This window comes from Numenius arquata, chromosome 10 (genome assembly GCF_964106895.1).
Source record: "Numenius arquata chromosome 10, bNumArq3.hap1.1, whole genome shotgun sequence".
Classification (NCBI taxonomy): domain Eukaryota; kingdom Metazoa; phylum Chordata; class Aves; order Charadriiformes; family Scolopacidae; genus Numenius; species Numenius arquata.
In genome coordinates, this window is record NC_133585.1 from 19,568,796 (window position 1) to 19,596,649 (window position 27,854).

Below are 27,854 nucleotides of genomic sequence, written 5' to 3' on the forward strand. Positions count from 1 at the left end.
TTGTATCTTTTAACCCATACTGATGAATACTTTTAAGAAATATTAACTTGATCCCCGATTGTTCTTGCTTCTTGGGAAGTTGGGCTCGCTTATCTTTGGGTTGGGGAAGTAGAGGTCAGGAACAACGGATTTATCAGATCTGTCTAGAGTGCAGGCCCTACAGCATCTAGAGTACTCCATTGGAGTTTATATCCTCTCTCCCAGAGGGTCTGTTTGCAGAAGGGTTTTTTGGGCTTGGGGTTTTTGTTCCTCCGTTCCCCTCACAGGAATAATTACTTCAGCTCCCTGAGGCATAGATTTGCAGTGACCTACTCTAATGCAGGCTACTGTTGTTTCTGGGGAAACTGGAGCTATGTGTCACCTAAAATAGCTTGCAAAACAAAGAGCAAGTCCTGACAGAAGAATTGCCTCTACTGGTGCTTCTTCCGGAAGACTGAGATGAGCTTTGCCTTTTCCTGTGGATCCCAAGAATGTTGAGAGGCAGCACGCCGAGTCTTTTCCAGCTTTAGACTGTTTCTTTGAACTAGATAGTTACAGGGATTTTGGGATAGTGTCGTCTCTGGGAATGCTGGGGCATTTCCTGCTTTAATTCCTTTTGGAGAACTTGATAGGGCCTGTTTGTGACACCTTTGAGGCTCAAAACTGCTATGATGTAGTTTATTTCCTTACCTTAATTGTCAGTTGTCAGTCACTTAGGTATAACTGTCAAAACATGACTAGAGTCAGACCCAATCTACCACCTACAAAAATGAAAGCTGTTGGTAATGAAATGGTTCAGAGAAACATACACACCTCTAACACAAATAGAAAATTCAGCTGAGGTTTGTCAGTTTTATTTACCCAGGATCTTATGTATGAATCAAACTCTCAATGAAAATGGCACAATATAACTTCCTGTGGCTTGCTCTATTATTCTCTGTTCAATTTTAGTTTCTCTTCAGGGAATTCACATAACCACCTTTTGAGGGTTATCTGCCTTGCTAGCTTTGCGTAGTGAAATGCCTTGCTAGCTTTTCCTGTTGTTGAAGAAACTTTTCTGGGACTGCATAGCCGTCAGCACAATATAGCCACAAAGATATTTTTTTCTTAATTTGTGGTGGTGGTGGTGTGAGCAACGATAGTCATTTATAAAGCTTCCTTTGTTGTTCCCTAGAGTCATTCACCACTGAAAACGTCTACTCTGTTGGGGTGGAGCGGGGCAGCACACTGCACTTCACCGCCATGGGAACACCCAGACAGAGAGGCCGTTGAGAACCTTCTATAATGTACCATCTCTACAAAGCAGGCAAATACCCAACCCCTTGTCTCACGCAAACTTGATATGAAAATAACGTAGCTACTTTTTTCCTACTGGGATTTGAAGCTAGCACATCAACCTCGATGTTATCCCTTAGGCCAGCCTCCTGCAGAAATACAGGGTGCAAAGGAAACGGGGAAATGCCTACATTTGCTTGATTGTGCGGTTACTGTACTCTGCTGATGGAGAGCTTTCTGCCTGCCAGAAATCCAGATGATTTCCTGGAGTGTGACCGTTGTTCATAAGCAGGTGGGGACCTGTGGATGTGTATATGTACGTATATGTTAAAACCAGAGTTTTAAATCTATTGTCTATAATAAGAGCTACAGCTAGTGGGATGAGAGGGAAGATCCCTTTCTGCTTATTCATGTTGTCCTTGACATCTCTCAGTGCCAGTCATGGTGCTTGGTAGAGAAGAGATTCAGGGTTCTACATCTCATCTATAGTCAGAGCTTGTGGTTATGACCTGCTACTCCACATAGCTTGGTTTGAAATGGTAAGGCAGAGGTTCCTAATTGCTCGGTTTGGTATGGAAGTTAATTCAGAACTGTTGGGTTTCTTAGTTGTGGGTTTGGGTTTTATTGTTTGTTTTTTTTTAAAAAAAAAAGACAAATCCTAAGACTACTGCAGAAAAATGTCTTTATTTGCCTTGTTTGATAATCTTGCTGCTATGGTCAGCTTGTGTGACCAGGAATGGAAAGGGTCTTTGTGTAGCATAGGAACAGTTTATTTCCCTGTGGGACATCAGTCTTTTACTTTGACTGATGTTCCCATTGTAGCTCTGCTCCACGCACTCATCTGCAATCTCTGCTCGGAAGGATTGGTTCTCTTCCTTTGGCCACTATTTCCTGCAGTTAAGCCCCTCTAGCTGGTGTTTTCTGCCTGTAGGGAGCCATGAAGTCATATGACTTGTGGAAGGAGCAGAGATAACAACAAGCACCCATCTGTTCTTCTTTTTCATTCCTTCGGGATGTCCGGGTGTCCCTAGTTAGAATTCTTCTCCAGATAAGATAGCGGAAGTGTCACTATGGGGCGGTCAGGTCAGAAAACAATAGCGGGTTGAGTCCAAAAACCAAGATTGATCAGTAAGTACATCTCTATTGTCAATAAGGGGCAGAACTGCTCTGTGGAGGTCAAGGCTGGAGCTGTACCTCACATCCCTTCAGCTTCTTCCTCTGATAAACTTCCAGGAGAGCTATCACACTTGCTCTTCAGAAAGCTTGAGGTCAGAAGCTCCACCGAGAGGAAGGCTACAAGAGCCACAGCGTGTGCAAGGGCTTTCAGGCCTCTGTTCCTTGAGGGGTAACTGTTCCTTGGCTGAGTGGAATGTTCCAGTACTTGTTTTTCTGTATCTGCTTCATCATCCAGTTGCAGCCAGTGTCTTCAATGGGTGAGTAGAGGCATTGCCTTCAAGCTTATTCCTGTTTGCTACCTTTAAGGTTCATGCTGAGCCTTGGTATTCTTAGGTGAAAGACTGAAAGACATGAGAAATATCCTTTTTCTTTGAAGGTGATACGAAATTCTTTCCAATTGGAAAGATCGTTCTGTCACAGAGAGTGAAGCCTCCCATATTGGGAAAATCTCTACTGCCAAGGCACTGTGGGATTTTCCTCTCCCTTCGGAGGAGAGACTCTACGACTAAATATTACGCTACTTTTTCACCTACTTCTTTGACAAATCCTAACTGAATTGAGTGTCATAATGCAGTGCTGCTCATTTCATTGCTTAGTCCTGCCACAGCAGAGACCTCCAGTTACACAATACACACAGGATTAATCTCTCTGCAGAATGGTGGGCTTATGAATGCTTGCTAGAGCCTGATTTGTCATCCAATATATATGCTAGCGTGTCAGGTAGAGAACTAATGATATCATCAAGATTACAAATTGAAAAGCTTCACTTCATAGCTAATGCTTGTCAGGCTGAATTGCTCAGGCCGTGCAGGAAGTGTTGGGGAAGAAAAAATTGAGCTAAGAAAAATGAAAACCAGAGGGAGTTGGAGACAGGTATATGTCTTGTGCAAAACTCCCATGCTTTCGTTGTTTGGGGAGAAGAGATGAGAGGTTGATTAGTTGCTTCTGTATTTTTGTGGAGTTTTTTTTCCGTAGAATCTTGAATTAGTTTTCAGTAAACTGTGCTGCCAAAGGCTGCTTGGTGTCTGCGGGGAGGTAGGTTTGGGGCAGCCCTGGCAGTCCGAGGGTGGCCATGAAGCTCTGCAGTGTTTGAAAGAGCACTGTCTGCTTTTTCTGCTTGTCTGCCTCCTCTTTACTCCTGCTTTGAAGCTCTCAGAGAACTGAAAGGTGGGAGGGTGCGCTGCCCTGTTCCCTTGCTCCTCTTCTTCTAGCTCCCTCTGAGCCGCTGCATGTTCATCTCTGTAAATTATGTCTCTAAATTATCTTCTGAATGTTTAGGAGACAATGTGATCTCCCTAGATGAGCGTTTTCAGAGTCTGTCTACAAAGGATATTTCATGAAGTTAATTATACTATATGAAAGCTAATGAGAGTGTGTGTATTTTTGGTGCTCCCCAGCTGGGAAGCTGACAGGGCATTCCTCGCTTCGCCTCATTTGGCTTTCAACAACAGAAAAACCTTTTAGTCTTAGTCAATGACTCACCCTAAGGCCATACCAAATCATCTTGTGGAAACTGAGTTACACTGAGGGAAGCCCAGAGGAAGCTCTGTTCAGCTGTGTGCAAAGAAAAGGCAGGACCCATCTTTGCCTATTGCAAGAAGTCCTCCAAGCTTTTGGAGGATGGGATTTAACAGTGCTGCTGCTGTCTGTGGGCAAGGAGAGGAAAGGAGAGGCAGGTGAGATTAAGAGCTTACAGGGGATTGTCTGGGGAATCTCATCAGAGGTTTCCTGCTGTGGTTTTTTTCCCTCTGCTGCTCAGGAGAATTAAGGGCCGGTGGTGGTGGGGAGTGAATCTGCTTCTCTCTCTGTCTCATGAATTGTGGCACTAGAGATTCCCTTTGTAACCCAGACCTACGCTTCCTCTGCCAGCTTGCAGCTCTGCAGCACTCTTACTGATGACTACATCAGCTGCTCCTGCCTTTTATGCTGGATTCGAGGCCAAACAAAACGTGTCGATGGCTGAGGATGTCGCAAGGGTGTTTGTCAAGAGAGTTGTTGTATTTGTGAGAAGGTACAAGATAGCATGTCAGTGAGACAGGTATTTCCAGAGGTTGCAGCTAAATAAGGACTCCAAATAAGACTTGGAGTCTATTCTCTGAAGCACTTGTAGTTCCCACTTCAAAGGCAGCGAAGCAAATCCAAATAATGAGCCGAGAAGGTTTGTCTCCATCCAGAGCGTTCTAATAGAAGCAATATAATATCTCCCCCCATCCAAATTGCATCGGCCTATTGTTTAAATAAAATAAACAGAGAGAGCAATTTTAGAACTTCAAAAAAAACGTGATGTGGAAAGTACAGGGTATTCCAGTCTGAGATTCATTTAATCAGAATGATTGGTTTTATTAGCCTAATTCTAGCAAATGGCAATCAATTGTCCTTATTCAGGACAGTATTAGTATTCATTTTGCTTAATAGAGAATAGCTAGTCATGGGTAAGTGGTGCTTAATCGCATATTGGATGTAAGTGAAAATGAAACCTCTGGACTTTTAGTGAGGAAGCTGCCAAATTGGGGTTAATTAGGAGAAGACTGAAAATGTAATGAATACTTCGGTTCTTCATTTTTTGTCTCCCTATGGTATTCTTATGTTTTAATTGTTTGCAGAAGGTTCAGAAAGGCCTCTGAAAAGGGACACGCTCTTTGAGCGCTACACGAACAGACATGCACATACCAGGAGGTCCTTGTGTTTATATCTTGCCCTCATAAACACTCACTTCACTCGCAAACATCTGATGTCCTGTGGAGATCAGGAGGGTTTGTGGGCTTGCAAGGAACATGACTGTGTAAAGAATTGGATGGTTTGCTCCCCAGAACATCCTGATTCAGACCTTCATGGTCTCCTAGATTTTAAGGTAATAAATAAAAAGATTTCAGGAAGCTGTTTCAGATGCACGGAGGCGGCAACATCTCATAAGACCACAGTAGATACTGTGAATCGTGGAGGTGGTTAGCATTTGGCAGAGAGGGAAGTGAGGGACGGTCTGTAAAGGAGACCAGGGCACGTCTGAGTGGATCTGTAAATACAAGGGGCTGCCACCTTTCTCTTTTGCCCCATTACAGAATTTTACCGAATGCATGAATTTGAGTTACAGCTCTTTCAACTCACCTTGGCATAAATGAACATAGCTATAGGAGAGCCAGTGGAGAACAAAACTCCTGACAGAGTAGGGTCTCTTTCTCCTATCTCACCACTCTAAGCATGCACTCTTGGTTAGAGATAGCCTGCTAGGCTATAGATCAATTTTATTATGACTTGGGATAGCAGTTCTTATATTTAGCTGTTTAAACTTGTACCCTGAAGTGAGTAGGAACTGATAAATTATGCCCTATAATTACAATTATATAGAGGTCTAATAATTGAAATGGAATATTTTCTTTCTGTACACTGTAAATGTAGCTTTTCTGTTGCTTATCTTGCAGTTCATGTTTTAACTGATGCTTTGCAAGGTGATGTCTGGCTTGTGGTTATGGCGACTCAACCGTGAGGGCTGACATGGGCTACGGATTTTTAGAGAGGATGCATAACCTGTTTGAAGTCTGGCCCTCTTCCCCAAGACACAGCGGAGGGTTACCAGTGACTTCAGGAGGAGCTTGCAGGTGCTCGGTTAGCACATCCCCAAAGGTTGGATGTCCTAGGTTTGATCCAGTGCTCCCAGGATGTATTTCCTATGGCAATCACTCCCTGGACATCAAGTTTATTTATATTACTTTTTTCCCCTCTTATATCCTTCAGCAGCTAAACAGCATGTCAGACTGTTGCATAATGTTGTAAGAGCTCTCTTAATTTACTTTTTCTTTCAAGACATTTAAGTGGAGCTGTCAGAATTTTCCATGAAGCAATTAGCTGGTATTGCTGGTTTTGCCCGGGGATCTCTATCTATCGCAACATTTCTGTTAAGTCAGGAATAGAAAAAGAAATTATCTTGCATTCCTTGCAATTATCAGTCAACAACTTGATTTGATATCTACCAGATGTTCTCTCTTGTGTCTTGCTGCATGTCTCAGCCCTGGACCCCTGCTCTGCCTACATCAGCCTGAATGAGCCCTGGAGGAACACAGATCATCAGATAAACGGTTCCCACGGCCAGCCAACGTGCGACAGTCAAATTGACGGGGAATGGTATCGCTTCACTGGCATGGCTGGCGATGCTATGCCTACCTTCTGCATCCCGGAGAACCACTGTGGCACCCATGCTCCCATCTGGCTGAATGGCAGCCACCCGCGAGAGTCAGATGGCATCGTCCCACGCCAGGCCTGTGCCAGCTTCAATGGGAACTGCTGCCTTTGGAATACCACGATTGACGTCAAGGCGTGTCCGGGCGGGTACTATGTGTATCACTTAACCAAGCCTAGCGTTTGTTTCCATGCATACTGTGGGCGTAAGTAATAGCTGAGATGGCTTTTCTGAAAACCCTTTGTCCCTGTGATGCAGGAGAGGTAGTGAGCATCCATACACCTGGGAGAGGTGGTGACTGGTTCTTGGCTGTCTCACCCAGAAGTGTGTCAGGTGATGCAGTGCACATGGTGGCCTGTCTATAAGAGATCGATTAGACTGTTTCACCTCTGTGAATTCTAGCCTTTGTTCAGCTAGGGTAAATCTTCCTTAGCTGACCTGGCTACAATGATTTAATGCTCTCTGTGGGCCCTGGGGTTTGTCTTGGCATGCTACCAAAGCCAAAATTTGCATCTCTGACTTAGAGTAATTAAACCAGATTATTTCTTATCAGCTTCAGTAGTTAGCTTTTCTAATGTGGGCTAGGTTTGTAACTGGTGGACCAGACAGGGCGTGAAGCTGTTGGGACAAATACAGTATTTTCAGTGCAAGCTCAGTGGTTTGTGCTGACAATGTTCTTGTCATGCCCTAGATTTTTATGACATCTGTGATGTGGTGGATTGCCAGGGCTCCTGCCTGGACACCGGTGACTGCACATGTTCCCTGGGGACAACACTAGGACCTGATGGACAGACATGTCTTGGTAAGGCTGGAAATAACTTGTGTCAGTTACTGATGCTTTCTTTCCCCTTTGTTTTGTTGCTCGCATCTCAGTCCATAGTCTTACAAAGCAGTATAAAAAAAGAAAAGTATCCTGAGAGGAATTTTTTCCCCTTGCTGCCTAGGACAGGTCTTTGATACTGTAAAGGGTTCCAGATCTTTCCCCGCAGGGCGAGATACAACATCCCATGAGTGACTACGTTCTGGTGCCCCTGGAGCTATGCATGTACAAAGGCTAGATTTGCTTTCTGCGTGGTCCATCTGCTGAAGGCAGCAACTTCACTGTCAGCAGTAGTCTCTTTGCAAGATCATGGTTCAGCCTCGGTATGCAGGAACAGCTGTGCAGTCTGTCATTAGAGATTTCCTCTCACCCACTCTGTTGAATGCCTCTTTCCTCCAAGAAAAGCTTTGCTGGCTGGCGTAGGACTACACACTAAGCTTCACCATACTTCCCTTGTGGGGCATTGTCCAGGGCCTAGGGTTTGAGGAGAGCCAAAAGACTGCAGGTCGCAGCACCGCCTCAGTGGTTCTAGGCAGCATGACAAGGTGTTATTCAGGGGGCTGGCGCTTGGTGACTGCAGTGACAGAGACTAACGTGACCAGGAGGGAGGTAGAAGGCTGTAAGTGAGAGCAGAGCAAGGAACGTGGGCTTCAGGGATTTGTGAGGGAATCCCCGTCAACCCCTGAGGCAAGGAGAGTTGCGGTTGTGTGTGGTGCTGGGAGGAGAGCAGCTGGGCTGTGAGGTCTTAGGAGAAGGATGGTCTGCGGGACAATGCAAGGGGCTGTTGGGGAGCTGCAGAGCCACACTGATGGATAGAAAGAGGTGGCACGGAGGGACGAAGGGGTGCTAGTGTTTGGTGGAAGTGGGATCTCATCTTTGTCTTTGAGGCTTGATTTGGTGGAAAAGTTGAGAGTAGAGTTGGTCCAGCAGGCTGTGTAGCAGATGAGTTTCTTCCATACGGACTATAGCTGACAAAGCAGGCATGGGTGGTTTCTTTCTTCACACTGCTCATGTCTGTGGGCATCAGGGTAGGGGCCACCATCATTACAATCTATGGAGGGAGCAGCCTGGCCTTGCTGCAGATTTACACTTGCTCACACTGATTCTACAGAATGGTTTTGCTAAAGCTGCTCCACATCTCTGCAGCTGAGTGGCTGACTTAGCTCTCTCAGCTAATTAAAGCATCTATTGGCTGCTTCTCTGCAAGACTTCTGAGTACAGAAGTGCCCTTGACAAGCACCAGCACTCAATAAACGTGCGGCAGGCTCGCAGGAAAGGATTTCCTGCAGCAGGGAGGCATGCAGAAGTCCTGAGTCCGTCTGCGTGTGCTGGAGCTGCCTTCATCCCCCTGCTGCCAGGCCAGGCAAGAGTTGTGCGCTGCTGCCTATCTTCATGATAACCAGATGGCACAGCACCTCAGCTGTAATAATCACACTGGTTTACCTGCCTGCAGCCTCATCTTTCTAATGACTTTCTGTTGTGCTGAGTAATTGCGCAGTCACATATCTGAGAGCAACCGTGCCTGCCTGCCAGAGAAACCAAACAAACCTGCACTAGCCTTTCCTATGCCTTTCCTATATGGAGAATATTCTTCCTTTCCCAGCTCAGCCTAAGAGGGGGGCTGAAGATGCTGCAGTAATGCCAAACAGCTCCGTCTGTGAAGCTCCCTGTGCTAGGCTGACTTCCTTTCAGTACATTCTGTTCTTCAAATCCCAGAGTAGAACTGCTGATCCTAAGTTGTATTTTCATTTGCAAAATTACTTAAGGGGTTAGATTAGGTCTTTGACTTTCTGTCATGGATCCACCAACTCAGTGCAGTGCCTTTGACCTCTTGAATACCTGGATCCATGTTGGACTAAGCCACGGTTAAAATCAGTTCAGCACTCTTCCGACCCGCTCTCAAGAAAACCAGCCTGTGTTCCAGAAGTGCTGGTTGTCACTGGTGCAGAAGAGCAGGGACAGATCTGCTGTGTGTTGTAGAACTTGGAGGACCAGCAAGGAGAATTGCTGGGTACAGCTCTTGACCAAGCCAAGCTCTAGAACCTATTAACAGCATCTCTACACCTTTACTAGTAGCCATTTCCCCTCCGGTTTAAGCAGCTTTAGTTTTATTGTTAGAAGGGAAAGTGTAGAACCTGTCATGTGTGTGGAAAGGGAAGTGTCGGTGTGTGTCTCTTGGACATGCTTCCCTGCCTTCCAAAGCAGGGTACCAGCCATGTTTTTTGGCTAAAAATATTCAATTCATCTCACTTGTGGAAGGATACAACACTACAACACTACCAGCTGCAGGTACTGTGTATGTGTGGGACCACTTAATACCGAAGAGAGCTCATCTCTGACCTGTCTCTTAAAATGTTTTTTGTTTGTTTGTTTTTAGCTTCTGACATCTAGTAAATTGTAACTTCTAAGCCGTTTTGGTGAAACCCTATGTGGCCCTTGATTGATAACCTCAGCATTCTGGCCTGTCTATGAGAAGTCATTAGTTTTGTGGCTCAGCAATAGCAATGGCTGTCCCTTCCTCTCTATTTGATTCACTTTTTGCACACAGAGATTAAATCAGGTTGAAGAATGAGAATCTCAGAGAATAAAGTACCTTTCAAAAAAAAAAAAAAAAGGCAGATGGGGCACAGAGGAACTTTAATCTTTCAAACAAAAAATTAAGAGGAGTTTCCAGAGCTTTACGAAGAGATTCAAAAGCATCTGCTGTTCTTTTTCCTCAGTAAATACCCTCAGCTCCCTGGAGGGTTATAATCTAAAGCTGAATGCAGCCAGCAGAGAAACATGACACAGGTACTATTCATGGGTATATTGCTGTAGGTTATAAAAACTCAGTCCAGGCCCGTTACAAGGTTATTCTGCAACTTTGATCTAAGAGTCTGCTCCAGAAAGTGTGGGATGCCAGCTCAGGCACTCCTCTTTCTTCTGAGCTGGAAAGGTAGAAGCCACAGCTCTACGGAGGGCTGCAGAGGAGCAGAGCAGGATGATGGGCTATCATGTGGCAGTGAGGAGCCGAGTCCTCAGAGGGAGTAGCTCAGAACTGGGCCCTTTGTCTCATCTTTGGTACAGAGTGGCTAAGCAGCTAATGGTTGTGGTGGCCTGTGTGGGCACCAGTACTCAGGTTAGGTCTCACCATGGTGAGCTGACATTTTTGTTCTGCAAGAACACCTGAGCTTTCCAGGGCAGGGAGCAGCCAGAGCTGGGGCAAGAAGCCAAAACAGTGGAATTTCTCAGGACATGACTTTCATTGGGGAAGCTTCATTAAAATGTTTTGGTTTAACTTCAGGTTTGTTTACAGCTGGTTTTCATTCTCATGTTTGTCTTTTTTTTTTTTAAAATAAGAGTTGAATCATTTAAAATTGCTGTAGGACAGTTGGCCACATGTAGCAATAGCAGGTGTGATACAAAAATAGTTAGGGATTATTTTTGAGTGATTCTGGTATTCACCTAGTTTTGCCATGCAGTGAAGTCATGTTAACTCCATTTTAACGTCCTGTGAGTGGAGTGGAGCAGAATTTAGGATGAGAAGATAAATGAAAACATGAATTCCCCAGAGCGTGGAACAAGTTTGGAAGTTTCTCAGTGGGACTGTGTCCGTCTTCACTCCGAAATCACTGCTGTGTGCCGGATGCCTTTCCTCTCAGGTCTACTTTGTTCCCGAGGTAGACATGGCATGGCAAAACACTCTGCTGCTATCAGTAGATAGAGGTGTTTGGCATTTAGTGGGATTACTCATCTCTGTTGCTCTGATCCACGTCATGAGGCCAGGAAAGCCAGTTCATGGTGCCAGTCTAGTCCCAGTGCTCCCATGTTGCAGCCCGGTTTTGCCAGCTGTGTGTTCACCAGGGGCGTGTTATGACAGTGTGGGGTTTTTTTCAGATGAAAATGAATGTGAGCAGAACAACGGAGGCTGCAGTGAATTTTGTGTTAACCTGAAGAACTCCTACCGCTGTGAGTGCGGGATCGGGCGCACGCTGGGAAGTGACGGGAAAACCTGTGAAGGTGAGGTTTCGGCTATCAGTCTGCTGGAAAATCATATGTGATATAAATCATTCCCCTTCCCTTGCAGCACTATTTCTCTCTTGGCTCCTTGCAGGGACTAAATGTCACTCATATCACTTCCATGCTTGCCAGTGGGGTTGTTACTGAAATATCCTTCTAATCAAGCAGAGAGGAGTCTCCTTGTTCAGTTCTCCCTGCCTTGTTCATTTCTGCTAGGATTTGCTTGTATTTATCTCCATGGGGGGAGAGGCAACAGTGGATCTGGAAAATTGTCCAGCCAGGACTAGTTATTGTTGGAGATGCTGAGATTTGGCTCTGGAGATTTATAATAGTTGTGCGGGGGCAGATTTAGCACTACTGTTTTTTGACAGCTAGTATTAGGTATGGGGTAATGTCATGACATTAGACTAGAGTATGAGGATTGCTTAGCCTCCCAGGATAGAGATTGAGGGGACGGGATGCCAGTCTGTAAACAAAAGCTAGATTTGAGATTCAGGCAGCATTTTGACCATCTTATTTTTTTTGTAAGTGCTTAGTTATGGGCGCTGCTCTGTGCAACTGCTACAGTTACTTCCCAGTGGTGGCACAGCCAGGTTGAAAACCCTTGATGAGTTTAGACTGGTAGCTTAGCAGGGGCTTAAAGACCAAACTGTAGGTTTGACCTGTCGTCACAAACAATTTACAAACATCTTTGAGCAGAAATATGAAAATCCAGCAAAAATTGACTTGTGCCTGATGTTTTCTGTGGTCAGATGTGAGAATCACGGTGCCCCTTCACAGGGAAAGTTGCTGTGTTGTATGTTCATAGATACTGTGTGGCCTCAGACAAGAGTAAGAGCTACAGATGTGCCGCACTTTTGAGCTACCCAGTTGCCAGAACTGAATACATCTGCAGCCCGCATGCCACCTTACAGTAGCTGCTGGGTGGCAGACATTCCTGGTGCAGGGAGACACAAGGATTGCCACTGTAGTTTGGGGCTGGACTCCACTCTTCTTTATGGTTCACTTGACAGATGGCTCCAAACGGCAAGTTTTGTCCCTGTTTTCCCCCTCTGAGACCAAAACACGATTCATCTCTCTTCTGTGAAAGTCTCCTCCCTGAGCTCTGTTAATAACACATCACTCAGTGTTGTGGTTTGGGCCGGGTTGGCCAACGACAGTATGATGGATGGTCTCCTCCACCTCTCAGTCCAAGGAGAGGAAGAAGAGAGAGAAAGAGATTTATGAGTTTAGGGAAAAACTCAACTACTTTAACAAAATTCTAATAATAAAATACAAAGGAAAGAACGAAACAGATACAACATATATAGATAGATATATACAAAACCATATCGAACGCACGGGGAGATGTCACCAGCAGGCACTGGTCTCAGTGAGGAGTGGGAACTGGATTCCAGAACATGCTGAGGTGGCTCAAAGGTAGACGAACTCAGAGGATCTTCCTTGGGCATCAGTCATCAAAGAAAGAGAGCCCATTGAAGAAGCAACCATCCAAGGAGAGCCCATTGAAGAAGAGCCATCCTGGCACCTCTGATCCCTCGGCTTTTATACTGAGCGTGGAAGATGGGATGGAATACCCTATTGGTCAGTTTGGGTCACCTGACCTGTCTGGTCCACCCCACAGGTGTAAACAACCAAGTCAGCTGACCCTGGTTGCCATAGCAACAAGTAAGAGCAAGAGCCTCTCTCATTAAACAGACAGTTGGCTCTGCTGCACTCCAAACCGGGACACCCGTAACTTGCCTGGGGAAAGCTGCTGTGCAGGGTGCTCCTTAAATACTGGTTAAGCTAAGCTGTCTAGGACCAAAAATGATCTGTGGGCTTTGTCCCTTCCATATCCAGCGCTGAGCTGGTGGTGGGGTGTCACACAAACCAGCTGTGCTACGTGGCAGTTTTTGTTCCTGAGCTCTTCTAACAGGGCTGGAATAGTCTGCTCTTGGTAACTAATTTGTTTGTTCAGTTCCCAAAGTTGTGTTTTAGGGCCTTTGATATATCATTTAACTTCCCCTTCTGTGAAAAGGATGGCGACTGGATGTTAGGAAAAATGTTGACACGGAAAGGGTTCTTAAGCCTTGGAATGGGCTGCCCAGGGAAGGGGTTGAGGCACCATCCCTGGAGGGATTTAAAAGCTGGGTTGACATAGTGCTTAGAGACATGGTTTAGTGATGGGTTTTATCAGAGTTAGGTTGATGGTTGGACTAGATGATCTGAAAGGCCCCTTCCAACCTAGACAATTCTATGATTCTATGATCTTCATGAGTTTAACATGGCTGCTGGGGATTTTTACAATCTTGTTAGTAAGTTTTATTTCTAAAGGTGTGTCCTTAGCTTTGTGAGCCATTAGAGTTTGTGATTTTCTTGTGGGCCACCTCACAGCTGTTGCTTTCAGCAAATGCAGGAGATTTCACTTGATTACATGAGCTGGTGAGGCTGAGTAGAGGTAGGAGTATCTCAAAATTTCTCTTATAATGCTTTACCCATTACTTCGACTTGCATGGAGTGTTCAGGCTGTTGTTTTCCAAGCAACGTGTAGGATTGAGTATGGTGTTTCCATTCTTTTCTTTACATTTCAGTGAAAACCACACAGTCATTTCTGATGGCAGGCTTAAGGAAGAGATTTCTTTATATTATATGTGCTATTGTTTTATTGAGAACATCTAGCATCTATTAATCCCAAAGGGTTAAAATAATTGAGCAGTGAAGGTTATTTTTTAAAAAATATGATACTCTGTTATTTTCTCTATAATAGCCAACAACAACAACTGGAAATGGCATTACTTGCCTTAGATTTTCAAATCTTCAGAATGTATTTAGATGACCTTTCAGGCTCTTTCTGCAGCTGTAGTCACTAGGAATATGTCATCTCAGGATAGCGCTCTCTAAGCAAACTAACAAAATTCCTGCTAAACAAACTCCTACAAGCAGAGTTTTATCCTCAGCCTACAAAAGGGATGCAGGAATCCTCTACGCCTACCTCCACCACAGCCGGGAAACCCAGAGCCAAAAGAGCGCATCATCTTCTCTCTGGTGTTCCCTGGTAGGAATAGAAGCTGACTACCTGCAAGTCTGTCCTCCCCAGGACACCTCCCCTGCAAATTTTAGGGCTTTAATTCTGCTGATGACTAAGGGAGTGAGTGTGGTTCCACATTGTAGAAGTTTTAAGAGGATTTTCCTCCCACCCTTTTTGAAGTAAGAAACAACGTAAAAAATTAGTTTAAGAGGATGTCTCAGAAGTTAGAAAGGGCCAAGCTGAAGATTGCCTATTCAGCTCTCTTATGTATGCCAGTTATAGCATGTGATTTAACTTGGTGAGCTTTTTCACAGAATTCCTTGTTAACTTCTTGGTGAAATGACAAACACAGGAAATTGTACAATTGAAAATAGGTTTCCACTGCATTTTCTTGGAAGCAAGCTCTCACCATGCTGTTGCCTTCAAGCTCTGCGTTGGTCATACTGCGGTTAGTCAGCCGGGAGTATATATTGGGGCCTGCGTCGCTGCCACGCAGCTGCCTGAGCAGGGTGTGCTGATTTTCCTTTCTTTTGCAGAAATTGAAGGCTGTCACAATAACAATGGAGGCTGCAGCCATACTTGTATTGAAGTGGAAGACACATACCAATGTGAATGCCCAAGGGGACTTGTTCTGTCAGAAGACAATCACACTTGCCAAGGTAGGTCAACAAAATCTCTCCGGCAGCCTCTATGCCAAAAGTATGTCTAAAGGAACTTCTTGTTTTTGTCATGTTGTCTTAGTCTGTCCTTTCCAGAGCTTTGTCATTAGCTTTGTTAATGGAGCTTTGTCATTAATGACAGCTCATCCAAAAGTGAGAGCCTGGAGACATTGCTCTTTTTACCAGGCAGGAGAACAGAGACACAGGACCCAGCTGGGTGCCTCTTGCATCATAGGTGGTTTTGGCACTGTTCACTTACAATTAAGATTGCTTAACATCTCCCATTACATTGTTCTGTTTCATCTATGTATGCCTTTGACAAATTTATGCTATTAGAACTGACATTTTCCGTGCTTCAAACTGGGCTTTTAAAATCTCAGCTAAAGTGGTTCACTCCCTTCCAAGAATAGGGTTTAAAGAGAGAGGCATTCTTTTGCCCAAGTGTCTCTGTAGCCATTCCAGTAAGCATTCCTGTGTCTTGAAGCAGGGCACTAGTTCTGATACTAGGAGTTTCTGCTGTCCCTGGGAAAAGCACCCAAGATAGCATCTGAAAACTCACTGTTGCTTCTGCTGCATAGAGGCTAGGGCAACGTTATCCTTGGAAGACCTTCCATCTGAACTTTACTCCGTTCCTGTACACAGGGAGTCCTTCTCGCTGACTCGCATCTATAGCATGCACATGGAATAAACATGTTCCCTGTTTTGGACTTAGCTCTGCAGCAGAGAGTACAGGGAAGAAGAGGATCAGGGAGAAGTTCTGGAGGGCACTGAGAGTTAAGCAGAGAGTCTGTGGCTCCTCGTACAATCCAGAACTTACACCAAGAATTCTTCTGGGGCTCATAATCCCACAGCTAGCTGGGCCACTGAGGTGCTGAGAGCATCAAGCAGTCTATCGTATAGAGAAGATGTCTATCTACTGTGATCCGCTGCTGGAGGGACATTGAGTCAAAACTGCACGTTGAGGAGAGCTCTGTGGGTATGTGAAAGGCAGAGATAATGCTCTCTAGTGGACCTCATCTGACTTCCCTGGCTACTTCTGACCTGTCAGGCTCAGCGTAAAGCTGGATGATGTACACTACTGCCTTGGTAGAGACAGACCTCATAGCTCTCTGCTTGTGTTCTGCCTTGGTGCCCTCGTGAAGAACCTGTGTGGTTACTTTCGGACATTTCCATGGGGATTGGCTAATGGGCTGGACTCGGGCCATAACCAGGGCAGCATCTAAAATGCAATGAAAGGGAGCCTGTCGTGGGCTAATTCACTTAAGCTTTAGATAATACCAATGAGCTGGTGTTACCTGGTGTGCTCGGAATCTCCTGTAGTCTGACATGTTATAAAGTGCCCAGACATCAGCTAGAGGACCAGATCAAGACTTCATGGTGGCCAACAAGGCAGGTATGCCTCAGAGAGGAAGTTGGAATGCTTCTACTTGATGAAATTCCTGCTTTTTAAGCTTTCTAGAAATGCAGAGCACTGTTTTCAGGGGTGAACATTGCACACTTGGGAGTGTGCACTACTTCAGTAGAGCTTACTGTTCCAGTAGAGCTTACTGTTCCAGCAGAGCCAGGTGGGGAGGAGGAGATGGGTATTTCCAAGACCTGTGATTATACTTACTGACTGAAGGTCTGATTGACGGATACAGGCCAGAAAAGAGCAGTGTTCTTCAACCCTGACTCGATGAGGCAACCCCAGCAGGGTTAGGAGACTGTGCATTTCCCAGCCACTGTTTCTCCTTCTTCTGAGGCTGCTAATGAGAGCAGCAGCACTGTCGGGTGCCAAGCTGGGGCTCAGGATATGGCATCTCATAAAGCAAAATTGCTTGTTCCTTTGCATTTCATGAATTTATGTCCCCACGCAGTGGTCTGCAATTTCGAGCAGATATCACAGAAGATATCTGGAACTGTACCACACATTTTTTTTAATGGCATCTAATCAGGTTTATAGTGGTACGATTAACAGTGCAGGGCAGGCACAGTTGCCTGAAGCAATTGGATCTGCAGCCTATCAACCCTCCTCTGCACTGTCTCTACCTTCAGAACAAACATTAATAATCTTCCACAGAAATCACGGTCTTGGCTACAATTTTCCCACAAAGATACCAGCCAACAAAATACTTAGAATTTTGCAGACCATCTGAGTACCCCACCTCTTTCTGCAGCGTGGTGGTGAAATGCTTTTCTCCCTTCACCCATGCCCAAGCCTTGTGTGCATCTAAGCAGGATACAATGGCGTAGTTTAGTCGTATACAAACACAGGTCTGCCCAGCACCAGAAAGCCTGTTCTTCTGAGCACTCTGTGTAAAAGGATAACCTCTGCTCCAAGCAGCTGTACTTTGAAAAGCCAAGGAAGGAGCCACAGGCTGGATAAGGAACATGGTGCCATCAATAGCAGACAGCAAAATGAGTGCTGGACTCGCCACAGAAGCTTCCTATCAGGGTCAGGGTATTTGCAGGCGTTGGCGCAAAGCAGAGTTTCCAGTGGTAATGAGGAGGCTTTCCCAGTACTTAGAGATGCTCTGCAGAGTATGAGGGTGAAGAATTGAAACGTTTGATGGGCACAGACTGGGTGAGGCTCTCGGGAGCCTCACAGGCTGGGGTGAGCCCAGGGCAGGGATGTGAGAGATGGTTGCTGACAGCTCTCTGAACAGATGCAAGAAGTTGTGGATGTAAGTGGATTCCTTGGCACCCAGGATCACTCATTTCTTCTGGGCATCTCAGTCCTGGCAGTCAGGACGTCATCACTTGCCCTGGAATATAGTCACGGCTACTTTGCCAGCTCCTTTTCAGCTCCCCCTGCAGCGCTGTTGCTGGCAGACTTGGGGGAATCAGGCCTGCTCAGAGCTGAATCACGCAGTCTCTCTGCTTGCAGCACCGCTGTTAAATTGGTGGAACTGAAACACCCTTCTCAGTATTGATTACTCTTGCGTGTACAAATGTCTAGAATGGTTTGAATTACATGGCCAGTTCCTCTGAGATGGTTAGTGTAAGTTGTTTCTCAGAGTGTTTTCCCAAATAGTGATGAGTTGGCTTGAATCAGCTCCTGGCAGTGCCAGAGCAGAGGTTAAATAGGTGTCTCCTCTTTCTTCCCCTTTGTGCTAATCAAAGACATGTAGAAACAGAAGTAGCCTGAACCAAATTGGTCCTGAACTTTGCAGAATTGTGGTTGGGATCCAAACTCTCTTGCCCTGAATTATACCTTTATAAAAGCATTAAATTTCCTTATTCTTCAAGGAGTCACTGAAACAGTAAAGCTTTAAGTCCACATTAAGCCAATCAGTTCTCCAGAGGGTATTCATCGCTGCATTGCACTGTGTTCTCAAAGTCCCCTTGTCCCCTTGTGAGCTTTGCCATTTGACGTGCTCGGTTATTCCCGCTTGCCTTCTACTGTGTATGGAGGAAAAGTTAAGGTAATTCTTAGTTCTTTAATTTTCTGTTCTAACCCAGCAATGTCATTATGAGAGCATATTGCTTTGGGCGTACTGCACACATTTTAGCATATCACCTTGAAACGATCAACTTTTAATAAAAAATACTCCCTGCAGGTACACAGTAGCTGTCACAAACACTTCAGCTGGGAAAGGAGAATTTTTTATGGGGGGGTAAAAGGCATGTTTTAGCAGTGTGCCTTCTGTCCAAGATCCTGGATTATGTAACTAAGAACTGAAATTAAGGAAAGGCAGATCATATGAATGTCAAGGATTGGGACTGTAATTAATTTTAGGAAAAAGTTTGGGGAACTAGTATATTTGCAAAAAGTTTTGTCATTTGATTTTAAAATACGATAAATGGAAATTCTGGAGGAGGTTTGTTTTTCTGGCTGAGAAGAGGCCAGAATATACGCACCAATATGCTTATCCTGTATCTAACTGAATAGATAATGTATACAACCAAGGAATGTATGTAGCAATTACTTTTTTATTGAAGATTATTCCCTCTTCTTTCCTTTTTCTTTTTGTTCAATCTCTGTTTTCTCCACTTCTTACGTAATGGAATTTTAATTAAAGAAAGTTCATGTGGAGATCTGTATTAAAATTTGAAGGTTAAAGGAGGTGGAATAAGTGAGGTAATTTGGTTTGTCTGTCATAGCTGGGTTTATTGCTTATAAAAATATTATGGCATTTTGAGGTGCTTCCATTTTAGCTCAGCATCTATATGGAATTACTCTGCCTTGTTTTGGCATGTTCTGGGTTAGATGGAAAACCTGATAAAGGGTCTCAAAAAATGGCTTTGCCTGGGGTGTTGTGAATTTGATATCCATATCTGGGAAAGGCTCTTGCCAGGACACAGCAGTGCAAAAGAGACCCATTAAACCTGTGCTGAGTACTAAGTATAGCTGGAAATACTGCATACCTAAGTTTCTGCTGCAAATATAGTGGTCATCTTTCTTGCCTTTTGTGGTGTCTGCAGCAGGAGAATTTGCGGCAGTGGTAGCTTGGGAGGTTTGTATTGTGTAGATGGGAATGTAAGATATGTAGGTGGATTACTAAGGTGAGACAGTATCATAAACGTAGGATAATGATTGTCCTTTCTTCCCCACAGTAGAAATTGGTATAGCCCTTCCCCACCTCCCTGATACTGATGCGCCCGGATAGTTTTGTCATGCAAACTGTTATTCTGGGGACTTTTCTTGTAGTTCCAGTGCTGTGCAAGTCCAGCTCTATTGAGGTGAGCATTCCAAAGGACCTGGTTGGAGGCCTGGACCTTTCCCTCATCAACACTTCCTGCAAAGGAGTATCCAATGGCACTCACGTCAACATCCATTTCTCCTTGAAGTCCTGCGGCACTGTTGTAGATGTACGTACACCCATTGCTGTCCTGTCTCTTGGGATCTCTTGGATTTGGGGAGCCATCTCTTGGCTATGGCTTACTTGGGGAATAAAATTGGTTTAGTTGTACCATCAGAGCAGTTTCCTGTGTTGCCATGTAGCTGGCCTCAGACTAGACCTGGGGTGGCATCCCGAATGAGGAGAGCTTGTTCTATCTCCTCTCCAGTGGTTTGCACCTATCACCATGGGTACTGCTTTCTGCTCACCCAACCCTTCACAGAAGCAGCTTCACCATCGTTCCAGTGCAGAAAGTGCAAGTGGTGTCACTCTTCACCCACCCGTTGAGACAGCATCTGGTCCCCCGGTAACGTTTCAAAGGTTATACTGGCAACTGGTCAGGAACCAGAGAACTCATCTTATCAGATGTGTAGAAGTTGGAAGAAAATTCCTCTGCTTCATGCAGGAATACAGTGCATCAAAATTGACTACAAACTGATACAGGCCCTTAGGTTTTAGGTAAGGATGAATATCATTCTGCTTGCAGCGTATAAATTCACAAGCTGTCTTTTCAGTGGCTGGTTTATATCTGAGCTTGCTGAACAAGGTAAACTCAGCTGCTATTCTGAACTTAGAGACATCTTTCTCAATGATCTCCCTTTCACTTAAACTCCTTTCTTTGCTGCAGGTAATAGATGATAAAATCATTGCCACCAATCTGGTGACTGGCTTGCCAAAGCAGACTCCAGGAAGCAATGGGGACATCATTGTCCGCACCAGCAAGCTGCTGATCCCAGTGACCTGTGAGTTCCCACGCCGGTACACCATCTCCGAAGGTTATGTACCCAACCTCAAGAACTCACCCTTAGAAATCATGAGCCGCAACCAGGGCATCTTCCCCTTCACTCTTGAGATCTTCAAAGACAAAGACTTCGATGAACCCTACAGGGGTGCTCTTCCCACCCTGAAGCTTCGGGACTCTCTGTACTTTGGGATTGAACCCTTGGTACATGTCAATGGACTAGAGACACTTGTAGAGAGCTGCTTTGCCACTCCCACCTCAAAAATCGATGAGATCCTCAAGTACTACCTGATTCAAGATGGGTAAGTTCACTGTTCCCTCCATTGCTGGGTATTAGACAGGAATTGGCAGTGGGACTAAGTTGCGTTGCGTGTGAGATGGAGGGAAGCACTATCAGTTCTCCGCAGCAGCCTACCCGCTGTGTTCTTCCCAATCACCAGCAACTAGGCCATCAAGCTGAAACCACTTCTCCCATCAAAAGTGATTGAGAGAAACAGTGGGAGGCAGTGAAAGAGGTTACTCCAAGTGCAGCCTTTACAGGACATACTTCCCTGTAACTAGCCTCATGGATAATTGAGTTGGCTTCAGTAGAAAAGATATCCTTCCTGATATCCTCTCTCTGCCAGCCTGCAGAGTGCCAAACCAATCGGCACAACCCCCTGATGGCTGTGTGCCGCTGCTGTGCAGCCGCCGCAGCAACTGGAGCTTGTTTCTTCGTTTTCCCATAAAGGCCTTATTATAGCATGAGCCAAAAGACTCCACGACTGGTCCTGGTTGGAGCTGCAGGAGCTCCCCTTGCTTTGCTCCCTCTCTGATACCTGTCAGTGCAGTAACCTTAGATTCCCTCAGTTTGGCTGTAATTTTCCGAGGCGTTGGGGTTTAGTGATCTTTCCAGGTTACGCCACTAAAAAACTCAGGGTGGATCTGTGGGTTGACTGTAACACGTTTCGTGTCGGAGGTTTGGGGATCATTTCTCTGGTCTCTGCTGTGCCTCCTACGATGAGCCCTGTTTTCAGATACTTGTTTGGGTGCTAACATGACAGTGCCGTGGTGCAGTGTTGCTGCGGAGTGTTTGCATCCAGCAGTGCCTGGCAACTTAGCCAGACAGTGCTGTGGAAATGTCACAGCGGGGAAGCAGTCTGCTATGCTCTAGGGAGGAAAATCCAGCCAAGGTAATATCTAAGACATATCCAAGTGTCATAGCCCGACAATCAAGGGACTGTGCTCATGTAAGTCCTGTATTCTGTCTGTCGAACCGTCTAATGAAGACAACAATTATTTCCTCAGCTGCCAGGCTAAATCATCCACCATTACAGCTGGTGATGACTAGTCCTGTGCAATTGTCTTGTAGCAAAAGGGTCCTGCAGAATTCAGTACACAAAAACCCAGTTTACATTTCCTTCTGACAAAGGTTTCAGCATTAGCTTGCTCTCCCTCCACCCTAGGCTGCAGTCCTGTGCCTGACATTTCTGGGGTTTATGAGCAGATTTGTAATGGAAAGATTGAATTATTGACTCCCTGACTTGGCTGTTCCTGTGGACCCTTCACAGAGTCAAGGCTCCAAACATTCATTCATTTCTCACCATGAGTGAAAATGATGGGATTTAAAACAGTGGCCAAAACCTGAGCCATATAGAGGAGGGAGAAGGCAGAAAATGCCCTCTCTTGAATTCCTGGCAGCAGTAGGTGGAGGATTTATGGCACCGGCAGCCCCTTTGGTACTGTTATCCTGCAGAGGGCATTAAAACTTCACTGAAGGGAAAAGTGGGCTGGAGCCGGCTGGCTGGAGCCTCACCCAGCAAGCCCCAGTGTCCCCAGACGTGCCAGGCCCCTGTGCACTGTGCTGTATTTGAATTGAACTGCTCTCTTAGACCAAAGGCTAATGATCTGCTGTTTAGCTAACTGGAGTTCTTTGTCTCTTGGTGTGCTCACAGCAATTAAAAAGTAAAATTAGCTGAATGCACTGCTGATTTGTCCCTGCTCCAAACAGTTCTGTAATAACCCAGTTTCTGTCCATCAACGCAGCCCCGAAAGCCCAAGGCAATAAAGATGGGATTTTTAAATCAGTTTGATTATGTGGGATCAGACCTGCAGGAGTTCACTGCAGCTTCCGGGGGAAACACTCTTTAAATTTGAGGGGGTACACCTTAAACTGAGGAATGGGGAAATTCCCTCTCCTACTTTCTTCCCTGTTAATTCCCTGCCATCTCCAGTCGGCAGGAGGTAGGAGTCTTCTTCTGTGGGACTCCCCAACCCTCTCCCAGTGCTGATGTGACCATGTTGGAAAGCAGGGTTTTCCCAGATCCATCCCCGCTATCTCTGTAATACCCTGTACTGCTGCTAGCCCAGCCTGCCAGCTACAAAGCAGCTCTCTTCCTTCTGATCTTGTTCTTCCTCTTTCTCAAAACAAAAATAATAAAAGGCATTGACCGATCGCACAGGCGATAAACATTGCGGCTCTCTCGAGGCATCTAGAGCAAGGTCATGTCACTGAGGGCAATCCATTGTAATCTGATGTGGTCAAGAGCTGTGATTTATCTGAGCATGATGCAGTTAAGGTAGTTCCATTGCAAGGCTCATGTTATTGCACCTCAGGCTGCACCTCGTTTGTAGGCTGAGATGGCTATTTTATTCTCCAAGCCCTCCTTTCCAACGTGCAACCCCCCAATAAGAGGGTCAGAGCACAGCTCCCATGGCACAGCTACTCTCTGCTCCCCTAACTTCCCTGTATCCTTACCAGGGTCACCCATTTTCCTTCCATACCTGTGCTCCCTGCCCCTTTTTGCCTCGCCAAGGTGGGAAGCAGGGTCTGAAGGTTTCCTGCGAGGGTGGGACATGGTATGGCCCCCATGCAAAATGCAGAAGGGTTTGACCCTGTCACTTGGAAGGCTTCTGAGCTCTTTTTGTCACGCTGCAATGCATTTGTCAGAACCCTTCGTGAGACATACTTAGGGGCATTGTAGGGGTTCATTTTATCCCTGGTTCCTCCTTCTTGTTCTTCCATTTTCTCACTCCCTAGTCCCAAACCAGTAGGTTGCTTGCCACCAGCGTGGAGAAACTTTGGAGACACTGGGATTTAGGAGTCAGTTTGAGCCGGTGTCCAAGAATCATCACAGTTTATATGCTCACAAATGAGGGCATGTCTGTGAGTTGACACTGTAGCCCCAAAGCTCGGCCAGTCACTTATGAAAAGTCTTTAACTGTCATTCTTTACAATCAAATGCCTTCAGGAATGCTACTTTTAAAAGCAATTTTAACCTAAATGACTTAGTAACATATAGTGTTTGGCCTCAAGGGGGAGGAATCTATGCCGATCTTCCTAGATGCACCATGTGAATTTATTAGCTCCTCTTGGATGGCGTTCTACATCTGCCTCCCAGGCAAGTTAACTAGACAAGCGCTGCAGACGAGGATATCCCTTCAGACCGTGATCTCCACTGGCTGAAAAAAGCTACAGAAATACACAGTGATGAAAGTAATGCTGGGATCAGACCAATGCTTAGTGGTCCCTCGAACATACACTGCTCTACTGTCCGTAGCAGAAGGGCGATTCTGGGAGGGATTGCAGTACCTGCCGCCCACGGAGCCGAGTCAGCCCAACAGCACAGAGATTTCCAAACACATTGCAGTGAAAGCAGAGCTACATATAGATGTGGGGTTTGCTGCTGTTTGATAATTGAACATGTCAAATGTCATCATTCTGACAGTGCCTTACATATTTCTGGTGTAAAGATGGAAACTAAAGGTTGCTACAGGAGTAGGGCTTTCAGCTGTCACACCGTTACCTCTTGTCTCTTCCACCACTACTTTTTTTTCCTGATATCTTGCAAAGTCTGCATTTCTGGAATTAACTTGCTAGAAAGGAGAAGCTCCATTGTAATGCAATATAAAAGCAGTATCTGGGCCTCTCAAAATGCCTGAGGCTTTGCAATAGGCAGCCATAAATATCAAGTCACCATAACTTTTTGTCTTGATGTTTCTCTGTCAAACTCTAAATAGGCTGCAATAGTTTATAAATAGACTGTACCCGAAATGTAACATTTTTTTAAAGTAGTTTATTTTCTTGCAGTTCTGTGAGCTCTTGCATGACTGCATAGTGCTAGTGATGGGAAAATTGAAATTGTGAATTTTAGCTGTCTGATCAAGTCCAGCAGGAAGAAAAATGTAAATGATGTAAAGCAAAGTAGATCTTGAATTTTTAAAAAATATCATCGCTGATATTTTAGTAATATGGGTTACAGCTTCTTCATTTTAAGTGTGATTTATGTGCATATATATCTGTATACAGAAAGTATATCATACATTGCATACTGTATAACAGTTCTGTTGATCACTGCAGACTGTTGCACAGGAAGGTGAAATGAGGATAAACTTGCCTGCAGCTCTGGCAGTCCCTCTGCCGAAGGGACTGGACCACGTCCTGCCAGCTCTCTGCTGCTGAGCTGTTCCTTGTCTGGAGATTCTATTATCACCGCTGGTGTTTTTCCCCATCGTTCCCGAATTTTCTCCTGTGGCCAAACAGGAAGTAACAGGGATGGTAGCTTAGCTTGAGACAGCCAAACCCTCCTTTCCTTTCTTTGGTTAAATAGGGTGGGATGTTTTTTCTCTTTCTTTTTTCCATTTCTGGGAAAACCATTAAACCCCATTCCTCTGCTTTCCTTAGCTGCGTTTCTGATGATTCAGTGAAACAGTACACGTCAAAGGACCATCTTGCCAAGCATTTCCAGGTTCCTGTGTTCAAGTTCGTGGGCAAAGACAACAAGGTAAGCTCAAAACCCCACCTCTTAGATATTGCATCAGCCGTGATCTGACTGAAGAGTCTCAGCACAGAGCTGGCTGAATTAGAGCGCAAAGGGGAGGGAACGGCTTGGCCCAAGGCAGATGCTGCTGTGCCTGTTCCAGCAACTGTGTCTTTCAGGAGCCTGACAAAGGTACTTTAGGAGACGGTGATGAAAATAACTACAATTAAATAAAATATGAAGGACAAGTTGTGAAACATCAACACTATAGCAGGTTAAAATCATTTTTGTTTCCAGGGTAGTCTTAGTGGACCCTTGCATGCTGGATGAGAAAAGTGATCCCGGTAACCAAACAGAAACCCGGGGAGTTAGGCACTTTACACAGTGTCCTATTTTAAAACAAGACAGTCTATAGTTTTGAATCTCTTCAACTTTTTATCTTCTCTAGTTCTTGTGAATACAGATACCAGATTTGCAGATATAAGGTCATCACACTGTTTAATTCAATGTGAAACCAGGCCATCCAGGCTGGTGGCACTCTGGGGCAGAAGCTTTGTAGTGGGAAGACAGTTGAAGGATAATGCCATTTTCCTAATATAAATAGCTTTCCTAGAAGAAATCAGGTCTTTTAGTTGCTGTTCTTACGGTCAGCCAATACTGTTTGCTCCAAAAAGCATGAAGCTGCCTGTCCAGCTCTTGGAGAGCCTCAGTAGGGTTAAAAAAGATGAGATCTTTCAAAATTCAGAAATTTTGCTTGGCCGTCTGATTGCCACTGCTGCCTCTAACCTGCATCCTCTGCACAATAGATTTTGCTTCAAATCTCTCCATTGACCAAACATTCACAAATATTTACTTCCCTAATTTGCTGCTTGCAGGGATCTTGCTTACTCTCCTTGTCATTGAGAGGGCAGGGAGCAGCAGTCCTGTCACTGCCTTTACTGTGCAGAAGGAAAAGGCAGCTGCCTCCCTGACCTTTGTGTTCTCCTTCTCCCCTCAACTACTTGTGTTTTCCTCCTTTTCCCCTCGGTCGCCTAGCTTTATATTTCCTCAGCTCATGTCACATCCTCTTGCACGTTTCTATCAGTCCATCTCCTTGTGAGGCTTCATGCATTCTTGGCCTGTTTCCTACCATGCAGCTCCTACCAGACCATGTGAGCTCTTCTAAACTTATTCCTGGCATTTTCATCCCTTTCTCTGGAGGATGATTTCACGCCTTTATATTCCCTGTCTAGCCGCTGGCTGACAGACAGACGCACGCTCTGAGATCTCAGCCGGGCACTCTGGAAAACATGCCCTCTCCTGGGCACATAAGAAAACAGATGGAGCAGCCAGTTTGGCTGTGGATGGTGATGGTGGATCAGGAACTTGTTGATGCAGGGAGAGGAATGGCTGTACTGTGGGATTTGTGTCGCTCACGCTCTCTGAGAGCTGGCAGTACTGCCAGTCTGATTCCCAGAGCCGTGCATTGACTTGGCCTGCTGTCTCGCCATCCTCCAGGAGGTGTTCTTGCATTGCCGCATCCTCGTGTGCGGGGCGCTGGATGAGAGCTCTCGCTGTGCCCAGGGCTGCCGGAGACGGGTGCGCAGGTTGGCTGCGATGGAGAAGGAAGAGGAGGAGGAACCTGGTCACGTGGCAAACCACATCCTGACAGGCGGCCCCATCAGAATTGACTTTGATGACTAAGACCCACCTACTGGAACACCATCTCTGCCTGAGACCAACCTTCCTTGTCAATGCCTTCTTTCATGGTTCTTTGAGAAATGAGGTATTTCGTAAAGCCTCACCTGAACCTCAGGACTTGTTTCCCTAAACGTGTGATGACTATTTGTGAAGTATGTTGGGCGCACGAGGCAGCCTCTGAGGGAAGCCCGGACTGCAGAACAGTTTGGTTTTCAGCTGTGTTTCTTCCCAACAAACCTTCGGTTGAAGGGACCCTATTGCTTTGCAGACCCGAAGTGTTACCTTTGTCTTTCCCTACATCCACCTGCAGGCACCACAGGACTGTTTGTCCTTGACTAAATGAGTGTTATTCAAGCCCTTCTTTCATCAGGCAATACAAATAGTATCGTAGCTGAATAGCAGTTCTGTGAATGATGCTGAAGCTTTCGGGTGTGCTGAGATTTTGAATGACCGTTAATAAAAACATGTATAAAAATATACATCCCGTAACGCGTAAGTTCCTTGGAGCTATAGAACAGTTGTCATTACAGGCAGCTAAAGCTCAGATTTATCACAGACACATTTAAATGTTATTTTTAAATAGTAAAAGGTATTTAATAAAACTTGATTTTTTTTTTTGTGTCTTTTAACAGTTGCATGCAGTTTAACGGTGTTTCCTCTTGCATTTAGTGTATCATTGTTTTTCTCCCTCTCCCCCGCCCCCCCCAAAAATGCGGTGCTTTTCATAAGTGCTATAGTACCTTGATTGTAAGAACATTAAACATCTATAAACACCCGCCCC

At 45.3% G+C, this 27,854-nt stretch overlaps 1 protein-coding gene across 1 annotated transcript; it reads left to right on the forward strand.

The window, feature by feature from the left end:
- Window positions 1-2,487: 2,487 nt before the first annotated feature.
- Window positions 2,488-27,854, forward strand: OIT3 (oncoprotein induced transcript 3). The gene is made up of 9 exons (XM_074154939.1): window positions 2,488-2,687; window positions 6,435-6,809; window positions 7,296-7,406; window positions 11,301-11,423; window positions 14,970-15,092; window positions 19,723-19,883; window positions 20,541-20,956; window positions 25,318-25,417; window positions 26,891-27,854. The coding sequence occupies exons 1-9, from the start codon at window positions 2,624-2,626 to the stop codon at window positions 27,074-27,076; spliced, it is 1,659 nt and encodes a 552-aa protein (XP_074011040.1). The 5' UTR covers window positions 2,488-2,623; the 3' UTR covers window positions 27,077-27,854.

Coding starts and splice junctions, on each gene's coding strand:
- OIT3 (XM_074154939.1), top strand. CDS start 2,624: ATGTTCCAGTACTTGTTTTTCTGTATCTGCTTCATCATCCAGTTGCAG. Junction 15,093..19,722: donor AGACAATCACACTTGCCAAG/GTAGGTCAACAA, acceptor CTTTTCTTGTAG/TTCCAGTGCTGTGCAAGTCC. Junction 25,418..26,890: donor TCGTGGGCAAAGACAACAAG/GTAAGCTCAAAA, acceptor GCCATCCTCCAG/GAGGTGTTCTTGCATTGCCG.